General features: G+C 43.3%; 1 protein-coding gene across 3 annotated transcripts in view; it reads left to right on the top strand.

Moving 5' to 3' along the window:
* tesk2 (testis associated actin remodelling kinase 2) overlaps nucleotides 1-23,906 on the top strand; it is a 117,574-nt gene that overhangs the window by 21,072 nt on the left and 72,596 nt on the right. For all 3 annotated transcript variants that reach the window (XM_085983051.1, XM_085983049.1, XM_085983050.1), the window contains 2 exons: nucleotides 9,474-9,764; nucleotides 22,260-22,381. In XM_085983051.1, coding sequence (XP_085839177.1) covers nucleotides 9,549-9,764; nucleotides 22,260-22,381 — 338 coding nt within the window. In that variant the 5' untranslated portion in view covers nucleotides 9,474-9,548. The remainder of the gene's footprint in view (nucleotides 1-9,473; nucleotides 9,765-22,259; nucleotides 22,382-23,906) is intronic.

Here is a 23,906-nt window from a genome sequence, read left to right as displayed (position 1 = left end):
GGGTGTGAGGGGCAAGTTTGCTAAGCTATATTGGGAAATTAGATTAAAAGCTATGACGGTAAAAAAGTAGTGGCAAACATTTAAAGAAATATTCCAACATTCTCAACGAATATACATTCTATTGAGAAATAAAAAAATCCATTGGAAAAGTGATCCATCTAACTAAAGAAGTTAAGGATGGAATTCGATTAAAAGAGGCTTCTAATGTTGTGAAGAATAGTAGTAAGCCTGAGGATAGGGAGAGCTTTAGAAACCAGCAAAAGATGTCCAAAAAATTATTTTAAAAAGGGAGAAAATAGAATGAGAGTAAATTAACAAGAACTATAAAAACAAATTGTAGGAGCTTCTGCCAGTATGTAAAAAGGGAGAGTAGCAAAAGTAAGGGTTGATCCCTTGGAGGCTGAGACGGGAGAAATTATATTGGGAATAAGGAAATGGCAGGGAAATTAAACAAATACTTTGTGTCTGTCTTCATGGGAGAAGACGCAAAAAACCTCCCGGAAATAGTAGCGAACCAAGGGTCTAGCGAGAATGAGGAACTGAAAGAAATTAGTATTAGTAAAAAAAAAATAGTACTGGAGCAATTAATGGGAGTAGCAAAAGTAAGGGTTGGTCCCTTAGAGGCTGAGACAGGAGAAATTATATTGGGGAACAAGGAAATGGCAGAGACTTTAAACAAATATTTTGTATCTGTCTTCACAGCAGAAGACACAAAAAGCATACCAAAAATAGTGGGGAACCAAGGGGCTAATGAGATTCAGGAACTTAAAGTAATTACGATCAGTAGAGAAAAGTACTTGAGAAACTAATGGGACTAAAAGCCGACATCACCTGGACCTGATGGCCTACATCCTAGGGTTCTAAGAGGTGGCTGCAGAGATGGTGGTTGCATTGGTTGTCCTAAATTCTAGAACGGTCCCAACAGATTGGAAGGTGGCAAATGTAACCCCACTATTCAAGAAAGGAGGGAGAGAGAAAACTGGGAGCTACAGGCCAGTTAGCTGGATGTCAGTTGTGAAAATGCTGGAATCCATTATTATGAAAGTTATAACCGGGCATTTAGAAAATCGTATGATTTGGCAGAGTCAACATGGTTTTATGAAGGGGAAATTGTGTATAAAATGTTTGTTTTTTGAGGATGTAACTAGCAGGGTAGATAAAGGGGAACCAGTGGATGTAGTAAATTTGGATTTTCAAAAGGCATTCAGTAAGGTGTCACATGAAAGGTTGTTACGCAAGACAAGGGCTCATGGGGGTAATATATTAGCATGGATAGAGGATTGGTTAATGAACAGAAAACAGAGTAGGGATAAACGGGTAACTTTTCCCGTCGGCAGGCTGTAACTAGTGGGGTGCCGCAAGGATCCGTGGTTGGGCCTCGGCAATTTACAATTTATATTAATGACTTGGATGAAAAGATCGAGTGTAATGTATCCAGGTTTGCTGACGATGCAAAGCTAGGTGGGAACGTAAGCTGTGATGAGGATAGAGTCTGCAAAAGGATATAGACATGTTAAGTGGGCAATATGGTGGCTTATGGAATATAATGAGGTTATTCACTTTGGTAGGAAAAATAGAAGGTTTTTTTAAAATGGTGAGAAACTATTAAATGATGGTGTTCAGAGAGATTTCGGTGTCCTTGTACAGGAAACACAGAAAGCTAGCATGCAGGTACAGCAAGCAATTAGGAAGGCAAATGGCATGTTGGCCTTTATTGCAAGGGGGCTGGAGTACAAGAGTAAGGAAGTCATGCTACAGTTGTACAGGGGCTTGGTGAGACCACACCTGGAGTACTGTGCACAGTTTTGGTCTCCTTATCTAAGGAGGGATATGCTTACCTTAGAGGTGGTGCAACAAAGGTTCGTTAGATTGATTCCTGGGATGAGAGACTTGTCCTTTGAGGAGAGATTGAGTAGATTGGGCCTATACTCTATGAAGTTTAGAAGAATGAGAGGTGATCTCATTGAAACGTACAAGATTCTGAGGGGGATTGACCGGGTAGACGCTAAGAGGTTCTTTCCCCTGGCTGGCGAGCCTAGAACTAGGGGTCATTGTCTCAGGATATCTGGTGGCAAGACTAATTGGCGGCAGCAACGAGGAGGCAATAAGATTTAAAACAGCAGAGGAGAAGACAGCCAGGACAAACTGTGGCAGCACCGGGGGAGGCGCACCTCTGACGATTTCAACAGCAACAAAAACCAAGGAGTGACGTCACAGGACAGCAGGTAGGTGATTGGTGGGTGAGTATTAGTGTTTTTTCTCTCTAAGCTAGGACAGTGGTTTAAATTAGGAGCGGGAAACTATAACGCACTTTATTAAATTTATAACTTAACTAGTTAAACTAATTAATATAATTATAGTCGTTGAATAAAGACTTTCTCTAAATAAATAAAATGTTAGACTAAGATATGGCAGGGCAGGTTGTGTGTCTGGATTGTAGTATGTGGGAGTTTGTGGACAGTGTGACTGTCCCGAGCAAACACATCCGCAGTACATGTCTCAGTCTCGAATCTCTCTGGCTGAGTCATTGAACTGGAGTGTGAGTTGGAGACACTCTGACACAGAAGAGAGGGGGAGGAGCATCTGGATAGTTTGCTCCAGACTTCGGTCACACCTGGTAGAGGGGTGCAGGATCAGAATGTGTTTGTGACCGATAGTGTGCAGAGTAAAGGGAACCCGGGTAAGAAAGGGAACGAGGATCCACAGAAACTGATCCTATCCAATAGTTGCAATGTACTTGCTACCTGTGAGGATAAGGATAAAGACAGCCAGAATGCGGATCATGGCACCTTGGAGGAGGAGGAGGAGGAGGAGGAGGAGGAGAGGAAGTGTGATGTGGCAGTTGTGGGGGATTCCAAAATTAGGGGGACAGATAGCATCCTTTGTAAGTAAGATCCAGAGTCCCACATGGTATGTTGCCTGTCTGGTGCCAGGGTAAGGGACATTTCAAAACCGGCTTGAAAGGATATGGGAGGGAGAGGATCCAGTCATTATCTTTTATTCGCTCATGGGATGTGGGCATCTCTGGCAAGGCCAGCATGTATTGCCCATCCCTAGTTGCCCTTGAGAAGGTGATGGTGAGCCGCCTTCTTGAACCGCTGCAGTCCGTGTGGTGAAGGTACTCCCACAGTGCTGTTAGGGAGGGAGTTCCAGGATTTTGACCTAGCGACGATGAAGGAACAGCGATGTACTTCCAAGTCCAGATGGTGTGTGACTTGAAGGGGAACTTGGAGGTGGTGGTGTTCCCATGCGCCTGCTGCCCTTGTCCTTCTAGGTGGTAGAGGTCGTGGGTTTGGGAGGTGCTGCCGAAGAAGTGAGTTGCTGCAGTGCAACTTGTAGATGATACACACTGCAACTACAGTATGTCGGTGGTGGAGGGAGTGAATGTTTAAGGTGGTGGATGGGGTGCCAATTAAGCGGGCTGCTTTGTCTTTGGTGTTGAGCTTCGAGTGCTGTTGGAGCTGCACCCATCTAGACAAGTGGAGACTTGTGCCTTGTAGATGGTTGAAAGGCTTTGGGGAGTCAGGAGGTGAGACACTTGCCACAGAATACCCAGCCTCTGACCTGCTCTTGTTGCCACAGTATTTATGTGGCTGGTCCAGTTAAGTTTCTGGTCAATGGTGACGCCCAGGATGTTGATGGTGGGGGATTAGGCGATGGTAATGCCGTTGAATGTCAAGGGACAATGGTTAGATGCTCGCTTGTTGGAGATGGTCATTGCCTGGCATGAATGTTACTTGCCACTTATCATCCCAAGCCTGAATGTTGTCCAGGTCTTGTTGCATGCGAACATGGACTGCTTCATTATCTGAGGAGTTGTGAATGGCATTGAACGCTGTGCAGTCATCAGCAAACATCCCCATTTCTGACCACCTGATGGGGGGGAAGGTCATTGATGAAGCAGCTGAAGATGGTTGGGCCTGAGGAACTCCTGCAGCAATGTCCTGGGGCTGTGATGATTGGCCTCCAACCACCACAACATCTTCCTTTTGTGCTAGGTATGACTCCAGCCAGTGGAGAGTTTTCTCCCTGATTCCCATTGACTTCAGTTTTACTAGGGCTCCTTGGTGCCAGTCTTGGTCAAATGCTGTCTTGATGTCAAGGGCAGTCACTCTCACCTCACTGCTAGAATTCAGCTTTTTTGTCCATGTTTGGCCCAAAGCTGTAATGAGGTCTGGAGCCGAGTGGTCCTGGCAGAACCCAAACTGGGCATCAGTGACCAGGTTATTGGTGAGTAAGTGTTGCTTGATAGCACTGTTGACGACACCTTCCATCACTTTGCTGCTGATTGAGAGTAGACTGATGGGGCGGTAATTGGCTGGATTGGATTTGTCCTGCTTTTTGTGGACAGGACATACCTGCGCAGTTTTCCACATTGTCGGATAGATGACAGTGTTACAGCTGTACTGGAACAACTTGGCGAGAGGTGCGGCTAGTTCTGGAGCACAAGTCTTCAGCACGACAGCCGGGATGTTGTCGGGGCCCACAGCCTTTGCTGTATCCAGTGCGCTCAGCCGTTTCTTGATATCACATGGAGTGAATCGAATTGGCTGAAGACTGGCTTCTGTGGTGGTGGGGACCTCTGGAGGAGGCCGATATAGATCATCCACTCGGCAAATGTTGGGATCACCGACATAGGGAAGAGTAGGCAAGAGGTCCTGTTTGGGAAGTACTAGGAGCTAAATTAATGAACAGGACCTCGAGGCTTATAATCTCTGGATTATTACCTGAGCCACGTGAAAATTGGAGTAGAGATAAGCTGATTAGGGAAGTAAACAAGTGGCTAAAGAAGTGGTGTGGGAAAGAGGGGGTTTCATTTCATTTCATGATTCAGATTCAGATTTAGATTTATTTGCCATATGTAACAAATACAATGGAATGCTTGTTCCCCGTAGGGACGCGTCAGCTATACATACAGCGCCGCGTTCAGAGTCAATACAATGGCTTCCCGTGGCAGTGGGAGCACGATGTCCCTCAGCCGCTCCGTCCTCCTCTTCACCGCGGCCTCCTCCTCACTGTTGCTGGCTCCACGTGTGGTGGCCTGCTTCTCCTGCTCTGGCCACCATACCTGGCTCCCCTCCTCCCATCCGGACTGCGAGTTACCCGAAATGGAGCTGGCACCAGTATTGGGACAGGAAGGAACTGTACTGTTGGGACGGGCTCCACCTGAACTGGTCTGGGACCAGGGTCCTAGTGGAAAGGATAAATAGGGTGGTCACAAGGACTTTACTAGTAGTTCAAAAACAAACAAAAGGGAAGAGAGCAGAGTGGCAGTCAGAAATTGTACTTTAGGCACTACAAGTAAAGGGAAAACTGAAAGATGTAAAGCGATTAAACCAGGAGAGAGAAGTGAGAAACATGTGCATAAAGCATCAGAGTTGAAGGACCGGCTAGGGTGTGTGGCCCAAGTAAGCGTTCTTTAGACAAATGCACAAAGTATAAGGAATAAAATGAATGAACTGCAGGCACGAATTCAAATTGGAGGGTATAACATGGTAGCCATTACTGAGACATGGCTGCAGGACAGTCAGGATTGGGAAGTAAACCAGGTTATAAGGTTTACAGGACAGATAGGGAAAATGACAGAGGGGGAGGAGTAGCCTTGGTGATTAGGGATGAAATCACTTCAATGGTGAGATGTAAACAGCCAGTGGAGACCTTATGGGTTGAATTTAAAAAAATAGGAAAGGATCCAAGTCTGTCGTGGAAGTTGTGTATAGGTAGCTGCTCTGAAGTGCTAGATTGTCTAAATGCAGAGATTAAACAAGCGTGTTGTAAAGGCAGATTGGTTTTAATGGGGGAATTTTAACTTTCATATAGATTGGGAAAAACGGACTAGCACCTGTCAGAAAGGTAGTGAATTTCTTGAGCGTGGCCGTGATCGTTTTCTACAACATGTCCTAGAGGCAACAAGGGGGCAAGCCATATTCGATTTAGTAATGAGTAATGAGCCAGATTTAGTTAACAGCCTAACTGCATGAACATTTATCCAATAGCGATCATAACATGATCAAGTTCAAAGTAGCATTTGAAAGGAAGAAACGTGAAACAGCTACTAAGATTCTAAATTTAGGTAAGGCCAACTTCAACGGGATGAGGCAAAGACTGGGCAAATCTGTTAATGGGTAAAACAACAGCTGATCAGTGGGAGATGTTAAATTCTTTTTTAAAACGTGATGTAAAACCAGTTTATACCCCTGAGGGGCAAGAGCTCTACTTGCCAAAAAAAACACAGCCAGGGACAGCATAAAACTAAAGGAAAGGGCTTATAAAAATGCAAAAAATAGCACAGATCCTGGCGAATGGGAAAGATGCAAAAAACAGCAAAGGTCACAAAACAGATAGTAAGAGCTACAAAAAGGGAGTATGAAAAGAAACTTGCAAGGGATATCACAATCAACACACACAATTTTTATAGTTATATTAGGAAAAAGAGGGTGGTCAGGACCCTTAAAAACTGAAAGTGGTGATATTGTCAATGACTGGGGAAATGGCGGACATGTTGAATAATTACTTTGCATCAGTATTTACTGTAGAAGAAGATAGCATGCTGGAAATCCCAAAGAAATGAATATTGAATCGGGGACAGGGACTCAATAAAATTAACGTAGGTAAAATAACAGTAATAACGAAAATAATGGCACTAAAGAGTGACAAATCCCCAGGGCCAAATGGTTTCCATCCCAGGGTTTTAGAGGAAGTAGGTGAGCACATTGCAGATGCTCTAACTATAATCTTCCAAAGTTCTCCAGGTTCAGGAACAGTCCCTTTTTTAGATTGGAAAATTGTGCATGTCACTCCGCTTTTAAGAATGGCGAGAGAGGGAAACCAGAGAATTATAGACCAGTTAGCCTAACATCATTGTGGGGAAATTATTAGTCTATAATTAAGGATAGGGTGATTGAACACCTCAAATTTTCAGTTGATCAGAGAGAGCCAGCATGGATTTGTGAAAGGTAGGTCATGCCTGACAAACTTGATTGAATTTTTTGAGGAGGTGACTAAAGTAGTGGACAGGGGAATATCTGTGGATGTTATTTATATGGACTTCCAGAAGGCATTGATAAAGTCCCACATAAAAGACTGTTAGCTAAGGTAGAAGCCCATGGAATTGAGGGCAAATTATTGACCTGGTTAGGAAATTGGCTGAGCGGCAGGAGACGGGCAGTATGGATAGGTTCTGAAATTGGCAGGATGTGACTAGTGGTGTCCCGCAGGGATCTGTGTTGGGGCCTCAACTATTCACCCTATTTATTAACAACTTGGATGATGGAATAGAAAGTCATATATCCAAATTTGACGATGACACAAAGGTGGCATTGTAGGCAGTGTAGATGAAAGCATAAAATTACAAAGGGATGTTGATAGATTAAGTGAATGGGCAAAACTGTGGCAAATGGATTTCAATGTAGGCAAATGTGAGGTCATCCAATTTGAACCTAAAAAGAATAGAACAGGGTACTTTCTAAATGGTAAAAATGTAAAAACAGTGCATGTCCAAAGAGACTTGGGGGTTCAGGTACATGGATTAAAATGTCATGAACAGGTACAGAAAATAATCAAAAAGACTAATGGAATGCTGGCCTTTATATCTAGAGGACAAGAGTACAAGGGGAAAGAAGTTATACTGCAGCTATACAAAGCCCTGGTTAGACCACACCAGGAGTACTATGAGCAGTTCTGGGCGCCACACCTTAGGAAGGATATATTGGCCTTGGAGGCAGTGCAGTGTAGGTTTACCAGAATGATACCCGGACTTCAAGGGTTAAGATACGAGGAGAGATTACACAAATTAGGGTTGTATTCCCTAGAATTTAGAAGGTTAAGGGGTGATGTAATTGAAGTTTTCAGGATATTAAGGGGAACAGATAGGGTAGATAGAGAAACTATTTCCGCTGGTTGGGGTTTCTCGGACTAGAGGGCATAGCTTAAAAATTAGAGCCAGACTGTTCAGGAGTGAAATTAGGAAACACTTTACACACAAAGGGTGGTAGAAGTTTGGAACTCTCTTCTGCAAATGTCAATTGATGTTAGATCAATTGTTAATTTTAAATCAGAGATTGATAGCTTTTTGTTAACCAAAGGTATTATGGGATATGAGCCAACAGCAGGTATATGGAGTTAGATCGCAGATCAGCCAAGATATCATCGAATGGCGGAACAGGCTCGAGTGGCTGAATGGCCTACTCCTGTTCCTATGTTCTTATGTTCCTAAGACTGAGATGAGGAGGAATTTCTTCACTGAGGGTTGTGAATCTTTGGTATTCTCTACCCTAAAGGGCTCTAGATGCTGAATTGTTGAATGTAGTCAAGGCTGCGATAGATAGAATTTTGGACTCTAGGGGAATCGAGGGATATGGGGATTGGGTGGAAAAGTGGAGTTGAGGTCGAAGATCAGCCATGATCTTATTGAATGGCAGAGCAGGCTTGAGGGGCCGTATGGCCTACTCCTGCTCCTAATTCTTATGTTCTTATGAATGTTGGCCTTTATCTCGGAGGTTGGAATACAAAAGCGAGGAAGTGATGATTTAGGTGTACAGAGTCTTGGTTTGACCCCATCTGCAGCACTCAGTTTTGGGCACCAAATCTCAGGAAAGATATATTGGCCTTGGAGAGGGGAGGGGGTACTTCTCCAATTCACCAGAATGATACGGGGCTTAAAGGGTTGAATTAGGAGGATAGGTTGCATAAATTTAGTTTGTATTCACTCTAGTTTGGAAGATGGAAGGGTGATCAAATCATGGTGTTTAAAATGATAGTGATTTGGTAGGGTAGCTACAGAGAAACTATTTCCTCTGGTGGGGAATCCAGAACAAGGAGGCATAATCTTGAAATTAGAACTAGGCCATTTAGGAGTGAAATGAGGAAGCACATTTTCCCCACAAAGGGTAGTGGAAACCTGGAACTCTTCCCCTAAAAGGCTGTGGATGCTGAATCAATTGCAATTTTCAAAACAGATCGATAGATTATTGTTGGGTATGGGTATCGCAGGATATGGAGCAAAGGCGGTTAAAGTTGAGGTTCAAATCAATGGCGGAACAGGCTCAGGATGCTGAATGGCCCAGTCCTGTTGTCATGGCATGCGAGTTGTCATTGCTCAATACTGGCATTAACTTCATAGAATGATGCAGCACAAAAGGAGGCCATTTGGCCCATCATGCACTTTGAGGAAGACTGGAGGAGCTTAGAACTGCACTTGACCTGGCCTTAGAATGTAATGCTAATATTGAATCTGAAGAAAATGATTTCTATTCTTTATAAACTGATGTCCAGCACCTTATGTACACAAGTTATCAATCTTGAGGGAAAAGCTGCCTCAAAATGTAGGGTATAAAGGCTTCCTGTCAGATAATCTTTCATCACTAGTTTGCTTACCAAAACAGTTGTAATTTGTTTATCGCTGTTATGGGAAAGAGGTAGGTCAATAGACTTTTTTATTGAATTACTAAATGTGTGTTTTTTCTCTCCTTCAGTTTGAGTCGAACTAAAACATTGAAAAGAATTCTGGGTGCTAAAATGTGAAAGCCATTTTTGCTGAACTCTTTGGAATGGATCGAAACAAAAGGAATTCGATAGCGGGTTTACCATCGAGACATGAGCGATTGGAGGAATTTGATGGCAATAGAGAAGGTGATGTTGCTCAGTCAGGGCGAGTGTTCCCTTCATCCTACAGAGCCCTGAGCAGTGCTGTCTCCAGACTTACTAGGCTTGATGACTTCACCTGTGAAAAAATAGGATCTGGATTTTTCTCTGAAGTCTATAAGGTTAGTGCATGTCATTACTCTCGAGCTGTAAAATGTAACTGGCAGTGAAAGATCTATAAACACTTGTGAAATGCGATTTTTAAAAAAATTGCCCTCCCCCCGCCCCCCCCCCCCCCCCCCCCTTTCTCATTTGTGCTGTTAATCCATACCCTAGAGAGCAGACAAAGGGGAATTGGGAGCAGGGAGAACACAAATCCATGCTCCTCAATGGCTGTAATGCCGTGTAGTTTGCTGTCATTGAATAAGAAGAATGAAGCTTGGCTCCCTTATGATGAAATACTTTTGAAACCTGAATCAGAACTGATGACACTTATAAGAAAAGCATGGTTAATGTTGTGTATGTAGTAGAATTAATCACTTTGCTCCTGGGTTTCTTCCAGTGTTCATTATCTAGTGATGTTCAAAGCACTTGCATATTATTGTGTTTGCCATGTGCAATGTCCTTTTGATCAGGATATATATTACTGGAAACTGGATTGAGGAATGAATTTTGGCAACCATACTCTGAGAAACTAACCAGTTGTAAAGATTTCTCAAAGTTTTACCTGTCTATTTCTGCATTGATTTTTTTTTGTGAAATGACAATTAGCTCTTACAGCCTATTGGCACTGCTTCTGAAATTGTTCAGGTAGCTGAGTTTATTGTGGCCAACCTGCTGCCTGGGATAATACCTACTGTGTACAAGGAACCTCTTGTGTCCATTGCGCCTCTGGACTGCTCTTCCTGGCCAGTACACCTGTGCTCCATGGTAAAAATGTGCTGAATACTTTTCAGTTCTGTCACTGTTGTGCTGATTAGTTTACATTCTTTGGTTCACACAGCTTATTAGCTCCTGGTCTGACCTGGAGTAACCTTTTGATTTCACTGCAGCTGTGAAATGCTACCAAAGTTCCTGATTATTGGCTCAAGGAACACACATTGGCTTTTTTCCTCAAAACAAGTAGCTAATCTTTATCTCCTCCTTGGGTGGGGGGAGGGGGTAGGAATGCTCTAAACATTGATGAATGGTCTATTGGTGCTTTCTACTTGTAATGTGCCCTGTTTTATGCCCTCTACTTTTTTAGCCAAAATTAGCAAATGAAGGAAATTGTGAACCCTAATTTCCCCTCCCGTTGTCCTCCTAGACTCGTTCTAATGCTGCTGTAAAGCAGGGCATTAGGGGCTGTGCAAGTGTGGCATGGTGACAATTCTACATCCACTACTTTTCTTTAATCACAGTGCCATTTCAGTGGACTGTGGGTTGAACTAGCATCCCACCACTCACGACTCTGAACATACAGGCTTTTAATAAGACATATGGAAGTAGTGTACTGTTTGCTCGGTTAACCAGTGATTTCATAATCGCATGATCAGCATGTTATGATGTGCAAAGTGATCAGTACAGGTTTTTCTGGAAAACATTGTGAATGTTTTCATGTGAATGTAAATTTGAATTGGCAACAATAATGTCTCGTGACTTTGGCAGTGTTCCACTGTTAGCCATTCCACAGCAAAGTGATGAAAGATCTGAGGCCCATCGTGTTTCGAGTTTCCTTTAGTGTTTTCCATAACTCTTCCATCTGCAAGGAAACATGAATTTTTTTTTTGCGATCGAAGTTGAGCTTCTGAGTTTTGAATTTGGTGTGTAAAATTTACAAGTATAGTTTGACATTTATTGCATAATATGGGGAAAGAGAAGGGAGACTGGGATTAATTGGATAGTGCTACCTTGCTGGGACTTTACTGTGTATGAATTGGCTGCCACATTCCCTACATTACAACATTTCAAATGTACTTAATTGCCTGTAAAAATGCTTTGGGATATCCTGAGGTTGTGAAAGACATTATATGAATGCAAGTCCTGGATTCCCAAGCTTATCCATAACCATTAAAATCATAGAATCAGAATTAATACAGCACAGAAGGAAGCCATTTGGACTATCGTGCCTGTGCAGACTCTCTGAAAGAGCTATCCAATTAGTCTCACTTCCCAGCCCTTTCCCCATAGCCCTGCAAATTTCAGCCCTTCAAATATTTATCCAATTCCCTTTTGAAAGTTATTATTGAATCTGCATCCACTACACTTTCAGGCAGTGCATTCCAGATCATCATAAAAAAAGTGTCTTCATCTCACCTCTGGTTCTTTTGCCAATTACCTTAAATCTTTACCTAAAATGTGGTGACCAGAATTGGACACAATACAACAGCTGGGGCCTAACCAGTGATTCATAAAGGTTGAGCGTATCCTCCTTGGTTTTTGTACTCCTTGCCTCTGTTTATAAAGCCAAGGATACCATATGCTTTTTTTAACAACCTTCTCAGCTTGTCTTGTCACCTTCAAAGATTTTTGTACGTACACCCCCCAGATGTCTCTGTTCCTGCTCCCTCTAAAATTAGGCAATTTAGTTTATATTGCCTCTTCATTCTTCCTACCAAAATGCATCACTTTACAGTCCTCTGCGTTAAGTTGCATCTGCCATGTGTCTGCCCATTTCACCAGTCTTGTCTGTTTTCCTGAAGTCTGTTACTATCCTCCTCACTACATTTCTGAGTTTAGTGTCATCTACAAACTTGGAAATTTTGTCCTTTTATACCCAAGTCCAGGTCATTAATGTATATTAAAACGAGCAGTGGTCCTAGTACCGACCCCTGAAAATAACCGTTAACCACTACGCTCTGCTTTCTGTCTTTTAGACAATTTCATATCCGTGCTGCTACTGCCTCTTTAATCTCATGGGCTTCAAATTTGCTAACAAGTCTATTATGTGGTACTCCATCAAACACCTTTTAAAAGTGTACAACATTAACCGCACTACCACCTTCAACCCTCTGTTACTTCATCGAAAAACTCTCACGTTAAGTCAAAGGCGATTTTCCTTTAACATATTTATTTCATTTATTAACCCATATTTTTCCAAGTGACAATTAATTTTGCCTCAGATTATTGTCTCTAAAGGTTTCCCCACCACCGACGTTAGGCTGACTAGCCTGTAGTTGCTGGGGTTATTCAACACTCCTCTTTTGAAAAGGGGTGTAACATTTGCAGTCCTCTGACACCACTCCCATATCTAAAGAGGATTGCAAGATTTTGACCAGAGCCTCTGCTATCTCCACCCTTACTTTCCTCAGCAACTTAGGATGCATCCCATCTGGACTGAGTGACTTTTCTCCTTTGAGGACTGCCAACCTTTTAAGTACCTTCTCTTTATTTATTTTTATCCTATCCAATTACTCTACTACCAGGGTTATCCTGTTTTCTGCTTTTTATTTTAATAGCAATATATTATGTCTATAATCATTCTCAAAAGCATGTTTCTGCACTTATTCAGCACTATCAGCATGGCTACTTGCATTGGAGGCAGTTCAGAGACGATTCACTAGGTTAATTCCAGAGATGAGGGGGTTGACTTATGAAGAAAGGCTGGGCCTATACTCACTGGAATTTAGAAGAATGAGAGGTGATCTTATCGAAACATATAAGATACTGAGGGGGCTCGACAGGGTAGATGCAGAGAGGATGTTTCCCCTCGTGGGGAAATCTAGAACTCGGGGGCACAGTCTCAGAATAAAAGGTCGCCCTTTTAGAACTGAGATGAGGAGGAACAACTTCTCTCAGAGGGTCGTAAATTTGTGGAATTCTCTGCCCCAGAGCTGTGGAGGCTGGGTCATTAAATACATTTAAAGTGGAGATAGACAAATTTTTGCAAGATAAGTAAGTGAAGGGTTATGGGGAGCGGGCTGGGAAGTGGCTTTGAGCCCAAGATCAGCCATAATCTTCTTGAATGGCGGAGCAGGCTCGAGGGGCCAAGTGACCTATTCCTGCTCCTATTTCTTATGTTCAAGTGATCGCGCTTTAGCCTCTGAGTCAAAAGGTTGTGCATTCAAGCCCCACTCTAGGACAAAGTATATAATCTCGGCTGATAACTTCAGGTGCAATACACACTGAAGTGCTAATTGTTGGGAGATGCCATCTTTTCCATGAGATGTTAAGCAGACGGAGTGATTATTTGCAGTCTTCTGTGCATGCGCGCGATATCCCGAAGCCGTGCATATGCACCCGATCCCTTTCTGCGCATGCGTGCTATTACCGAGGCTGCGCATGCGCAGTACCCCACAGTTGCTGTCCGTAGTAGACTACACCTTCAGCTCTGTGGGAGAAGGTTGTTGAATCTGTGCTGGCCGGGGTGGGGTGGGGAAATAGAGGCGGAATGGGGGGAGAAAAGAGGGGGCATCTTTTGGGGGGTGTGGAAGAGAGGGGGAATCTGTGGGGTGGGGAGGGAATAAGAGAGGGGGAATCTGGGGGGGATAAGAGAGGGGGGAATCTGTGGGGTGGGGAAGAGAGGGGGGAATCTGGGGTGGGGGAGAAGAGGGGGGGAATCTGAGGGGGATTGTAGGAGGGGGGAAATCTGGGGAGGGGGGAAATCTGGGGAGGGAGGGGGGAGGGAGAGAGGAAGGATCGGAGGAGGTCAGGAACTTGTTGTGGCGAGAAGGTCATGAACCCGGGGAGGGAGGGGGGGGGGGTGTAGGGGGACGAACTTGGGCAGGGGTAGGAGGTCAGAAACGTGAGGGGGTGGGGAGGAGGTCAGGAACTTTGGGTAGGGGGGGAGGAGATGTCAGGAACTTTGGTGGGGGGCAGGAACTTGTTTGGGGGTGTGGGAGAAGGTCTTGACCCGTGAGGTTGAGCTCTCTGTTTCAAGTGAGCTCTGTTCTGTCTGGAGTAGGCACAGAATGGCTCGAATTACACTTTGCAAAGTAATTGATTACATCGGCAGGAAGGATCTAATTACACATTAAAGCGAAACTGCTGGGTGTGTCTTGTCATCCAAGGGGACCAATCAGAACTTTGGTGTTGCGAATGCACACGACCTTAAACACACACAGAAGATAGGAGCAGGAGTAGGCCATTCGGCCCCTCGAGCCCGCTCCGCCACTTAATGAGATCATGGCTCATCATCCAAATTCAGTACTCTGTCCCTGCTTTCTCCCCATATCCCTTGATCCCTTTAGCCTCAAGAAATATATCCAACTCCTTCTTGAATATATTTAATGAATTGGCCTCAACTGCCCTGTGTGGCAGAGAATTCCCCAGGTTCACCACTCTCTGGGTGAAGAAATTCCTCCTCATCTCAGTCCTAAATGGCTTACCCCTTATCCTTAGATACTGACTCCTGGTTCTGGACTCCCCTGCCATCGGGAACATCCTTCCTGCATCTAGTCTGTCTAGTCCTGTTAGAATTTTATAAGTTTCAATGAGATCCCCTCTCATTCATCTAAACTCCAGCGAATATAAGCCCAATTGACCTAATCTCTCCTCATACATCATTCCTGCCATCCCAGGTATCAGTCTGGTGAATCTTTGCTGCACTCTCTCCATGCCAAGAACATCCTTCCTCACATAAGGTGACCAAAACTGCACACAATACTCAAGGTGTGGTCTCACCAAGGCCCTGTACAACTGCAGCAAGACATCCTTGCTCCTGTACTCGCATCCTCTCGCTTTGAAGGCCAACATACCATTTGCCTTCTTGACCGCCTGCTGCACCTGCATGCTTACCTTCAGCGACTGGTGTACAAGGACACCCAGGTCTCGTTGCACTTCCCCATTTCCCAATCTATTGCTGTTCAGACAATAATCTGTCTTCCTGTTTTTGCCACCGAAGTGGATAACCTCGCATTTATCCACGTTGGGCAGGTACATGGCAAATGCAGTATAATCACCCAACCTGTCCAAATCGTACTAGAGTTTCTCTGCATCCTCCTCACAGCGCACATGCCCACCCAGCTTTGTGTCGTCTGCAAACTTGGAGATATTACATCTAGTCCCCTCGTCTAGATCATCATTAATATATATAGTGAATAGCTGGGGTCCTAGCACCGATCCCTGCGGTCCCCACTAGTCACTGCCTGCCGCTCGGAAAAAGACCAGTTTATTCCAACTCTTTGCTTCCTGTCTGCTAACCAGTTCTCTATCCAAGACGGTACCTTACCCCCCAATCCCATGTGCTTTAACTTTACGCTAATCTCTTATGGTCTACAGGGCAGCAGTGATACCTGCCCTGCTGTATGCCTCAGATGTGGGCATGTACAGCAGGCACCTCAAAGCACGAGAGGTACCACCAACGCTGCCTCCGCAAGATCCTGCAAATCCATTGGCAGGATAGGTGCACCAACGTCAGTGTTGTTGCTCAGGCCAACATCCCCAGCATTGAAGTTCTGACCACGCTCAATCAGCTCCGATGGACGGGTCACATTGTCCGCATGCCCGATATAAGACTCCCAAAACAAGCGCTCTACTCTGAGCTCCAGCACGGCAAGAGAGCCCCAGGTGGGCAGAGGAAACGCTTCAAGGACACTCTCAAAGCCTCCTTGAAAAAGTGTAACATCCCCACTGACACCTGGGAATCCCTGGCCCAAGGCCGCATAAAGTGGAGGAGAAGTATCCGGGAAGGCGCTGAACACCTCGAGTCTGTTCGCCGGGAGCAAGCGCAGGCAGCACAAGGAGTGCACGTCAACCCAAGCACTTCAACCACCGTCTGCCCCACCTGTGACAGAGACTACGTCCTGCATTGGATTAATCAGTCACCTGCGAGCTCATTTTTAATGTGGAAGCAAGTCATCCTCGGTTCCGAGGGACTGCCTAAGAAAGAAAGAAGTTCTTATGCGGGACCTTATCGAAAGCCTTCTGAAAGTCCAAATACACCACATCCACTGGTTCTCCCTTTACATCCTCAAAAAATTCCAGTAGATTAGTCAAGCATGAATTTACCTTTTGTAAACCCATGTTGACTTTATCCGATCCCGTCACTGTTTTCCAAGTGCTCTGCTATTACATCTTTTATAATGGACTCTAGCATTTTCCCCGCTATCGATATCAGGCTTACCGGTCTATAAGTCCCCGTTTTTTCTCTAACCCTTTTTAAATAGTGGGGTTACATTAGCTATCCTCCAATCCATGGGAACTGTTCCAGAGTCTCTAGAATTTTGGAAGATGACCAGCAATGCATCTACTATTTCTAGGGCCACTTCCTTAAGTACCCTAGGATGTAGATTATCAGGCCCTGGGGATTTATCGGCCTTCAAACCCATCAATTTCCCGACAAATACTGATGTCATTCAATTCCTCCCTCTCATTAGACCCTATGTTCCCCGACATCTCTGGGAGGTTATTTGTGTCCTCCTTTGTGAAGACAGAACCAAAGTATATATTTAATTGGTCTGCCATTTCTTTGTTCCCCATTATAAATTCCCCTGATTCTGACTGCAAGGGACCTACGCGTGACTTCACCAATCTTTTTCTTTTCACATATCTATAGAAGCTTTTACAGTCAGATTTTATGTTCCTTGAAAGCTTACTCCCATAATCTATTTTCCTCCTCTTAAATAATCCCTTTGTCCTCCTTTGCTGAATCCTAAACTGCTCCCGATCCTCAGGTTTGCTGCTTTTTCTGACCAATTTATATGTCCTCTCCTTGGATCTTATGCTATCCCTAATTTCCCTTGTTATCCACGGTTGAGTCACCTTTTTTGTTTTATTTTTACGCCAAACAGGGATGAACAAATTCTGTAGTTCATCCATGCGATCTTTAAATGTTTGCCATTGCCTATCCACCGTCAACCCTTTAAGTAAAGTTCCCCAATCCATCCTAGCCAACTCGTGCCTCGTACCATCGTAGTTTCCTTTATTTAAATTCAGGACCCAAGTCTCTGAATCAACTACTTCACTCTCCATCTTAATGAAGAATTTGATCATATTATGATCGCTCCGCCCCAAGGGGCCTCTCAACAAGATTGCTAATTATTCCTTTCTCATTACAGGAAACTTTGTGCTATCCGGCACCGATGGGACCGAGCTGTTGCCGTTCCCTCAAAACTGCCAGACACTCCAGAGTTAATGTTGAAGCATACGGAGCTTTTCAGCTCCGTGTCTGGCAACAAACACTGTTGCTTAGCAACAGCTTCTAAACAGTCGGCCGTACCTTGGAAGCGTCTCTGTCGCTTAGCAACAACTTCAGAGAGACTTTGCAGAGCCTGACCGTTTGGGGGGGGAAAAAAAAGCCACGAGAAGAAAATAAACTAACGAAACGGCTCCTGATTTTTGCTGGTGGCTTGAGCTTGCTGGACATTTAGCCTCCGGATAACAAAGTTTCCTGTACATAATACCCAGTCTAAGATGGCCTGATCTCCAGTTGGTTCCTCGACATATTGGTCCAGGAAACCATCCCGTATACACTCTAGGAATAATAATAATCAACTTTATTGTTAGTGCACAAGTGCAGTACAACGAAATGTAGGCTTGCGGCTCCCGAGATTGTACATTTAGATTAAGACATTTAAACATTCAACATACATTAACATAAACATAACCATAATAAAGTGCATTGGCAGATGTGCAGGCTTTAGAGTTTATTTGTGGAGTTCAGTAGAATGACAGCCCTGGGAAAGAAGCTGTTCCTAAATCTGGTCGTACCAGAATTCCTCCTCCACAGCATTGGTTAACCCAATCTATATGTAGATTAATGTCACCCATGATAACTACTGTGCCCTTATTGCACGCATCTCTAATTTCCCATTTAATGCCATCCCCGACCTCAGCATTACTGTTTGGGGGTCTGTATACAACTCCCACTAATGTTTTCTGCCCCTTGGTATTTCTCAGCTCTGCCCATACAGGTTCCACATCATCAGAGCTAATATCCTTCCTTACTATTGTGTTAATCTCTTTAACCAGCAATGCTGCCCCACCTCCTTTTTCTTTTTTCCTGTCCTTCCTGAATATTGAATACCCCTGGATGTTGAATTCTCAGTCTTGGTCACCCTGGAGCCATGTCTCCGTAATCCCAATTATATCATAGCCCTATACATCTATTTGCGCAGCTAATTCATCCACCTTATTACGAATGCTCCTCGCATTAAGACATCCTATCAACTGAGCAGGCGGAACATAAAAGATTCCCTGGCACTATGCAAAAACAAGAAGGGAATTCTAGTTTCCTAGCAAATATTTTCTACCTCCGTCAACATGCCTACCTTAACCAATCTTCTTTGCTGTTTAGGGGACTTGGCTGTAAGCAGTTGGTTTCTATGTTTCCTTATTTAACGGTGACTGCACTTCTAAATTAATTCATTGTTTGTGAAACGCTTTGAGATGTTCCACGGGCACAATAAGGTGGAATATAAATGCTCTTTGTTGCCTGTTCTTTTTCTTTCTATATGCCTGTGTACAAAAAACAAAAATTGCAACTGTGGAATTTCCCTGCTTGAGTGCTGATAGTGTAAGTGGCCAGCTTCATGGAAAATGCTGAAGCAGATTTACCCATTATTTGACATGAATATTCATTGTTAATAAATTACATAATAATTATTATTATATTAATAATAATTCAACTTTGTCATTGTACAATGCACAAGTACATGAACAACAAAATGTGATCTTGCAAGCTCCCATGAGTCCAGTACAAATAACATTAACATTAAACGTAAATAGCACCGTCCTGGGAGAAGCAAAGCCGCTGCGTCTGTGCGCGCCGCCATTCCATTTCCACCATTCCTCCTGTCCGACAATCTTCAGCCCAACGCCCGGGCCTGCTCACCAGCCGCCCCTCCCGGGGCTCCTTCCGTGATCTTCTCACCAACCGCCCCTCCTCGGGGCTCCTTCCGTGACCTTCTGCACCTGGTCTTCCCTGATGGTCACCCCTCCAGGTACTAACCTGGCCTGGCTCTGCTTAGCTTCCAAGCCTTGCCAGTGACCCTGTCCCTAGTCCCAGGAACATGTACGTACAGTACCTGAAAATATAACCCCCGGAGAAAAAGCTATTTCACTTATGAATTATCCTTTTCATAGAATGATCTGCTCAAGATTTCCAAAGCTGTGATAGTTTTTTATAGAATCATAGAATAGTACAGCACAGAAGGAGACCCTTCGGCCCATCAAATCTGTGCTGGCTCTTTTGAAGAGCAATCCAATTAGTCCCCCTCTCCTCTTTCCCCATATTCCTGCAAGTTTTTCCCCAAGTATTTATCCAGTTCCCTTTTGAAGGCTACTGTTGACTCTGTATCCATCACCCTCGGGCAATGCATTCCAAATCCTAACCACCCGATGCGTAAAAAAAAAAATGTTTTTCCTCATGTCGCCTCTGGTTCTTTTGCCAGTCACCTTAAATCTGTGCCCTCTCGTCAACCCCTGGAAAGATTTTTTTTATTTACTCCATCTAAACCATTCATGATTTTAAATACTTCTATCATGTCTCCTCTTAGCCTTCTCTGCTCCAAGGAGAACAACCCCAGCTTCTCTAGTCTATGCACATAACTGTAATCCCTCATTCCTGGAACCATTCTAGTACATCTCTTATGTTCCCTCTACAAAGCCTTCACGTCCTTCCTAAATTGTGGTGCCCAGAATTGGACGCAATACTCTAGTTGGGGCCAAACTAGTGTTTTACATAGTTTTAGCATAACTTCCTGGCTTTTGTACTCTATGCATCTATCCCATATATGGATCCCATATGTTTTATTAACTGCTTTATTAACCTGTCCTGCCACCTTCAGAGACTTGAGCACAAACACCCATAGGATTCTCTTGTAGAATCTTAGAGATTCATAGAATTGTACAGCACAGAAGGAGGCATTCGGCCCATCGAGTTTGCGCTGGCTCTTATGAAGAGCAATCTTCTTGCACCCTCTTTAAAATTGTACATTTAGCATGTATCGCCTCTCCTCATTCTTTCTACCCTAGCACATCACACTTTTCTACATTTTGAATTTCATCTGCCATTCCACCGGCCTATGTCCTCTTGAAGTCTATTACTATCTTCCTCACTGTTTACTGCACTTCCAAGTTTTGTGTCATCTGCAAATTTCAAAATTGTGCCCTGCAATCTTCCCCCCCCACCCCCCAGTCCAAGTCATTAATGTATATGAAAAACAGTAGTGGTCCTAGTACTGACCATGGCAAACTTTATTGTATATCTTCCTCCAGTCTGAAAAACAGCCATTCACCATAACTGCTTTCTATCCTGTAGCCAATTTTGTGTTCATGCTGCTACTGCCCCTTTAATCCCATGGGCTTCAATTTTGCTAACAAGCCTGGTATGTGGTACTTTATCAAGCGCCTTTTGAAAGTCCATATACACATCAACTGCACTGCCCTCTTCTACCCTCTGTTACCTCATCAAAAAATCTCAAACAAGTTAGTCAAACACAATTTGCCCTTAACTAACCAGTACTGGCTCTCCTTTATTTGTCCATGCTTGTCCAAGTGTCTGTTCATTTTTCTCCTGAATCATTGTTTCTAAAAGCTTCCCCAGCATTGATGTTAAACTGACTGGCCTGTAATTGCCAGGTTTTTCCTTCTCCCCTCTTTTGAACAAGGGTGTAACATTTGTAATTCTCCAGTCTTTTGGCAGCACCCCTGTATCCAAGGAGAACTGGAAGATTGTGGCCAGCACCTCTGCAATTTCTACCCTTGCTTCCCTCAGCAATCTAGGATGCTTCCAACGTTCCCATTAAGCCGTGCAGCTGTCTGGAGGTCTCGTGCAGGCCAGTCACTGGCTTTTCAATGGGAGAAATTTTGAATGGGTCAGGCAGCCCGTTAAAGGGACCGCGCACCCAAAAATTTTTTTAGGGGGAACATTGGATGCTTCCCGTCCGGACTGGGTGACTTATCTACTTTAAGTATGGCCAGCCTTCCTAGTACCTCTTTATCTTTTTATCTGATCCCGTATCCCTGTAACCTCCTTGTTTATCATAGTTTTGGCAAAGTCCTCTTCCTTAGTAAACACTGATGCAAAGTACTCATTTAGTACCTCAGCCATGCCTTCTGCCTCCACCAGTAGATCTCCATTTTGGTCCCTAATCAGCCCTGCTCCTCTGACAACCCTTTTACTGTTACTATGCCTATAGAAAACCTTTTACAGGAAACTTTTTTTTTTTTTATCCGGCACGGACGGGGCCGACGTGGTGCCGGTTCATCAAAAATTCCAGATAACCGAATGCTATAGTAAAAGATATGGAGCGGAGAGCTCCGTATAAAGCAACAAACCCTGTTGAACAGCTTCAGAACAATGGGCACAAGTTGCAAGCGTCTCTGTAGCTTAGCAACAGCTGCAGCCACACCCTTGCACAGCAACAAATGGAGTAAAAAAAGTAATAAAAGTTACCTGAACCTACTCCTGCATTTTGCCGGTTAACCGAGATTTCCGGTTATTTAGGTGCCAGTAAATCGAAAGTTTCCTGTATGTTGGCCACCAATCTGTTCTCGTACTGTCTCTTGCCCCTCTTATTTCCTTTTTCACTTCTCCTCTGTACTTCTTTTATATACAGCCTGATTCTCCCTTGTATTATCAAGCTGACATCTGTCCTACTTCTAGAAATAATTTATGCCATGTATCCTGGAGTTTGAAGCACCGCCTTTCATTTCTGTTTTTTCCTTTTTCTCTCCTTCCCACAGATTGGCTGTGTAGGTATAGTTTTATCTTTTAATTGGTACATTTGTACTTAAAAATTTTTTTTTTTTTACAGGTGCGGCACAGGACATCAGGCCAAGTAATGGCACTGAAGATGAACAAAATGATCAGTAACAGAGCAAATATGCTGCGGGAAGTGCAATTACTGAATCGTCTTTCTCATCCCAACATTCTCAGGTAATTCAAATGTAAATGGTGAAACTGATAGTCCAGAAGAAAATTAACTTTCTATTGACTTTTTTAGGCTGTTCCAGAACTTGATTAGCCCTTGTTGATAATTAGAAGTTCAAACAATTTTATTTTAATCTTTACATGTTATTCCTGTAAGTGGAGTGAAGCAAATTTTGGTAGGGTTTTATTTCTTTGCAAGTAGCTTGCATTAAAAAAAGATAATGAGCTATTTTTCTTTCAGTAAAATGTAATTTTTACAATTTGTAAAAGGTGTTAAGTGTTGTCTTTGTATTGCATTTATCTGTTTTAATCCCTTGAGTGCTTGAAAGGTTTGTACTTTGGTGTTTGAAATGAAGTATGAAAATTGAATTGCTGCTGTCGGACATTCTGCTCTCAACTTTCTCCCTTTTGGGTATTTTCATGGACAGCCAGCAGGATAGATCTGGCAGCCAGAATGCCAGCTGACTGTGTGCAACTTTGTATATGTACAGTTACTTTTAATGTGGCTATCTGTGTTGTAGAATCTGTCCTGTGACGTAAATGAGATGGATTCTATGTCATCAAAAGTCCCTCCATATTGCAGAAGAATGTCTGTTTGAAGGGGGTGTTTTAACATAGAGGCATCATTTTCAACCACACAGATTTAATTAACTTTGTTCTATCGTTATCTGAGATGTTTTTTGAGAGGAACTGTGCAAGTTAAGAATGAAGTGAAATATGGGAGAAATTCAAAGAACATGTTTAAAATTTATTGTAGAAGGGGAAGGAAAAGGTTTTGCTCCATTTTCAGTTGTTAAGTTCACCCATTAAGGTTGATTTTTTTTTTTAAACGGAGAATCATATTCTGGTTTGGTCTAATTTTCATTTCTATGCAGGAAATTTATTAATGACCCAGACTAAAACTCCAAAATCAATCCTTGTGTAGAACAAAAAATTGTAAAGATTTGATTGCAAAAATTTGGCTTAAAGGAATTGAGATACTATTGATGCTCAAAACTAAATCTGAATAAATATTATTTGGATCATTTGAGTTACTGTGGAGGTGAATTTCCTTGGGGCTTCTCCACTCCACCATCATAACTTGGCCTAAACCCCCGTTTACGTATGTAGTTATGATGGGGTAGTGTGAGAAGCTCCAAGGAAATTGAAGTCCTATATCTTCAAAAGGAGGATTAATAATGTCTGTTGAAATAATGAGATGCATAGTGAGGTTTGCAGGTGGCATATGTGATGTGTTTTTTTATTCAGCTCTTGAGTAAAATTCAAAACCAATTATCAATTTTATTTTCTGTGCTGATTGTAGTTCATAGATTGTAAAGTTCCAACTGGTGGTTATTCTTTTAAAGTTCCTTCTATCAGAATATTGGGTTAGAAGTGGGCCATTCAGCCCCTTGAGCCTATTCCACCATTTTCAGTTAGATCATGGCTGATCTATACCTTAATTCCATTTACCTGTTTTTGATCCATATCCCTCAGCACCCTTACCTAACAAAGATCTATTGATCGCCGTACTGAAAATTTCAATTGACCA

This window comes from Somniosus microcephalus, chromosome 3, assembly GCF_052327205.1.
Source record: "Somniosus microcephalus isolate GS21.2 chromosome 3, FLI_Smic_1.0, whole genome shotgun sequence".
Lineage (NCBI taxonomy): Eukaryota > Metazoa > Chordata > Chondrichthyes > Squaliformes > Somniosidae > Somniosus > Somniosus microcephalus.
This window is presented reverse-complemented; position numbering and strand designations above follow the sequence as displayed.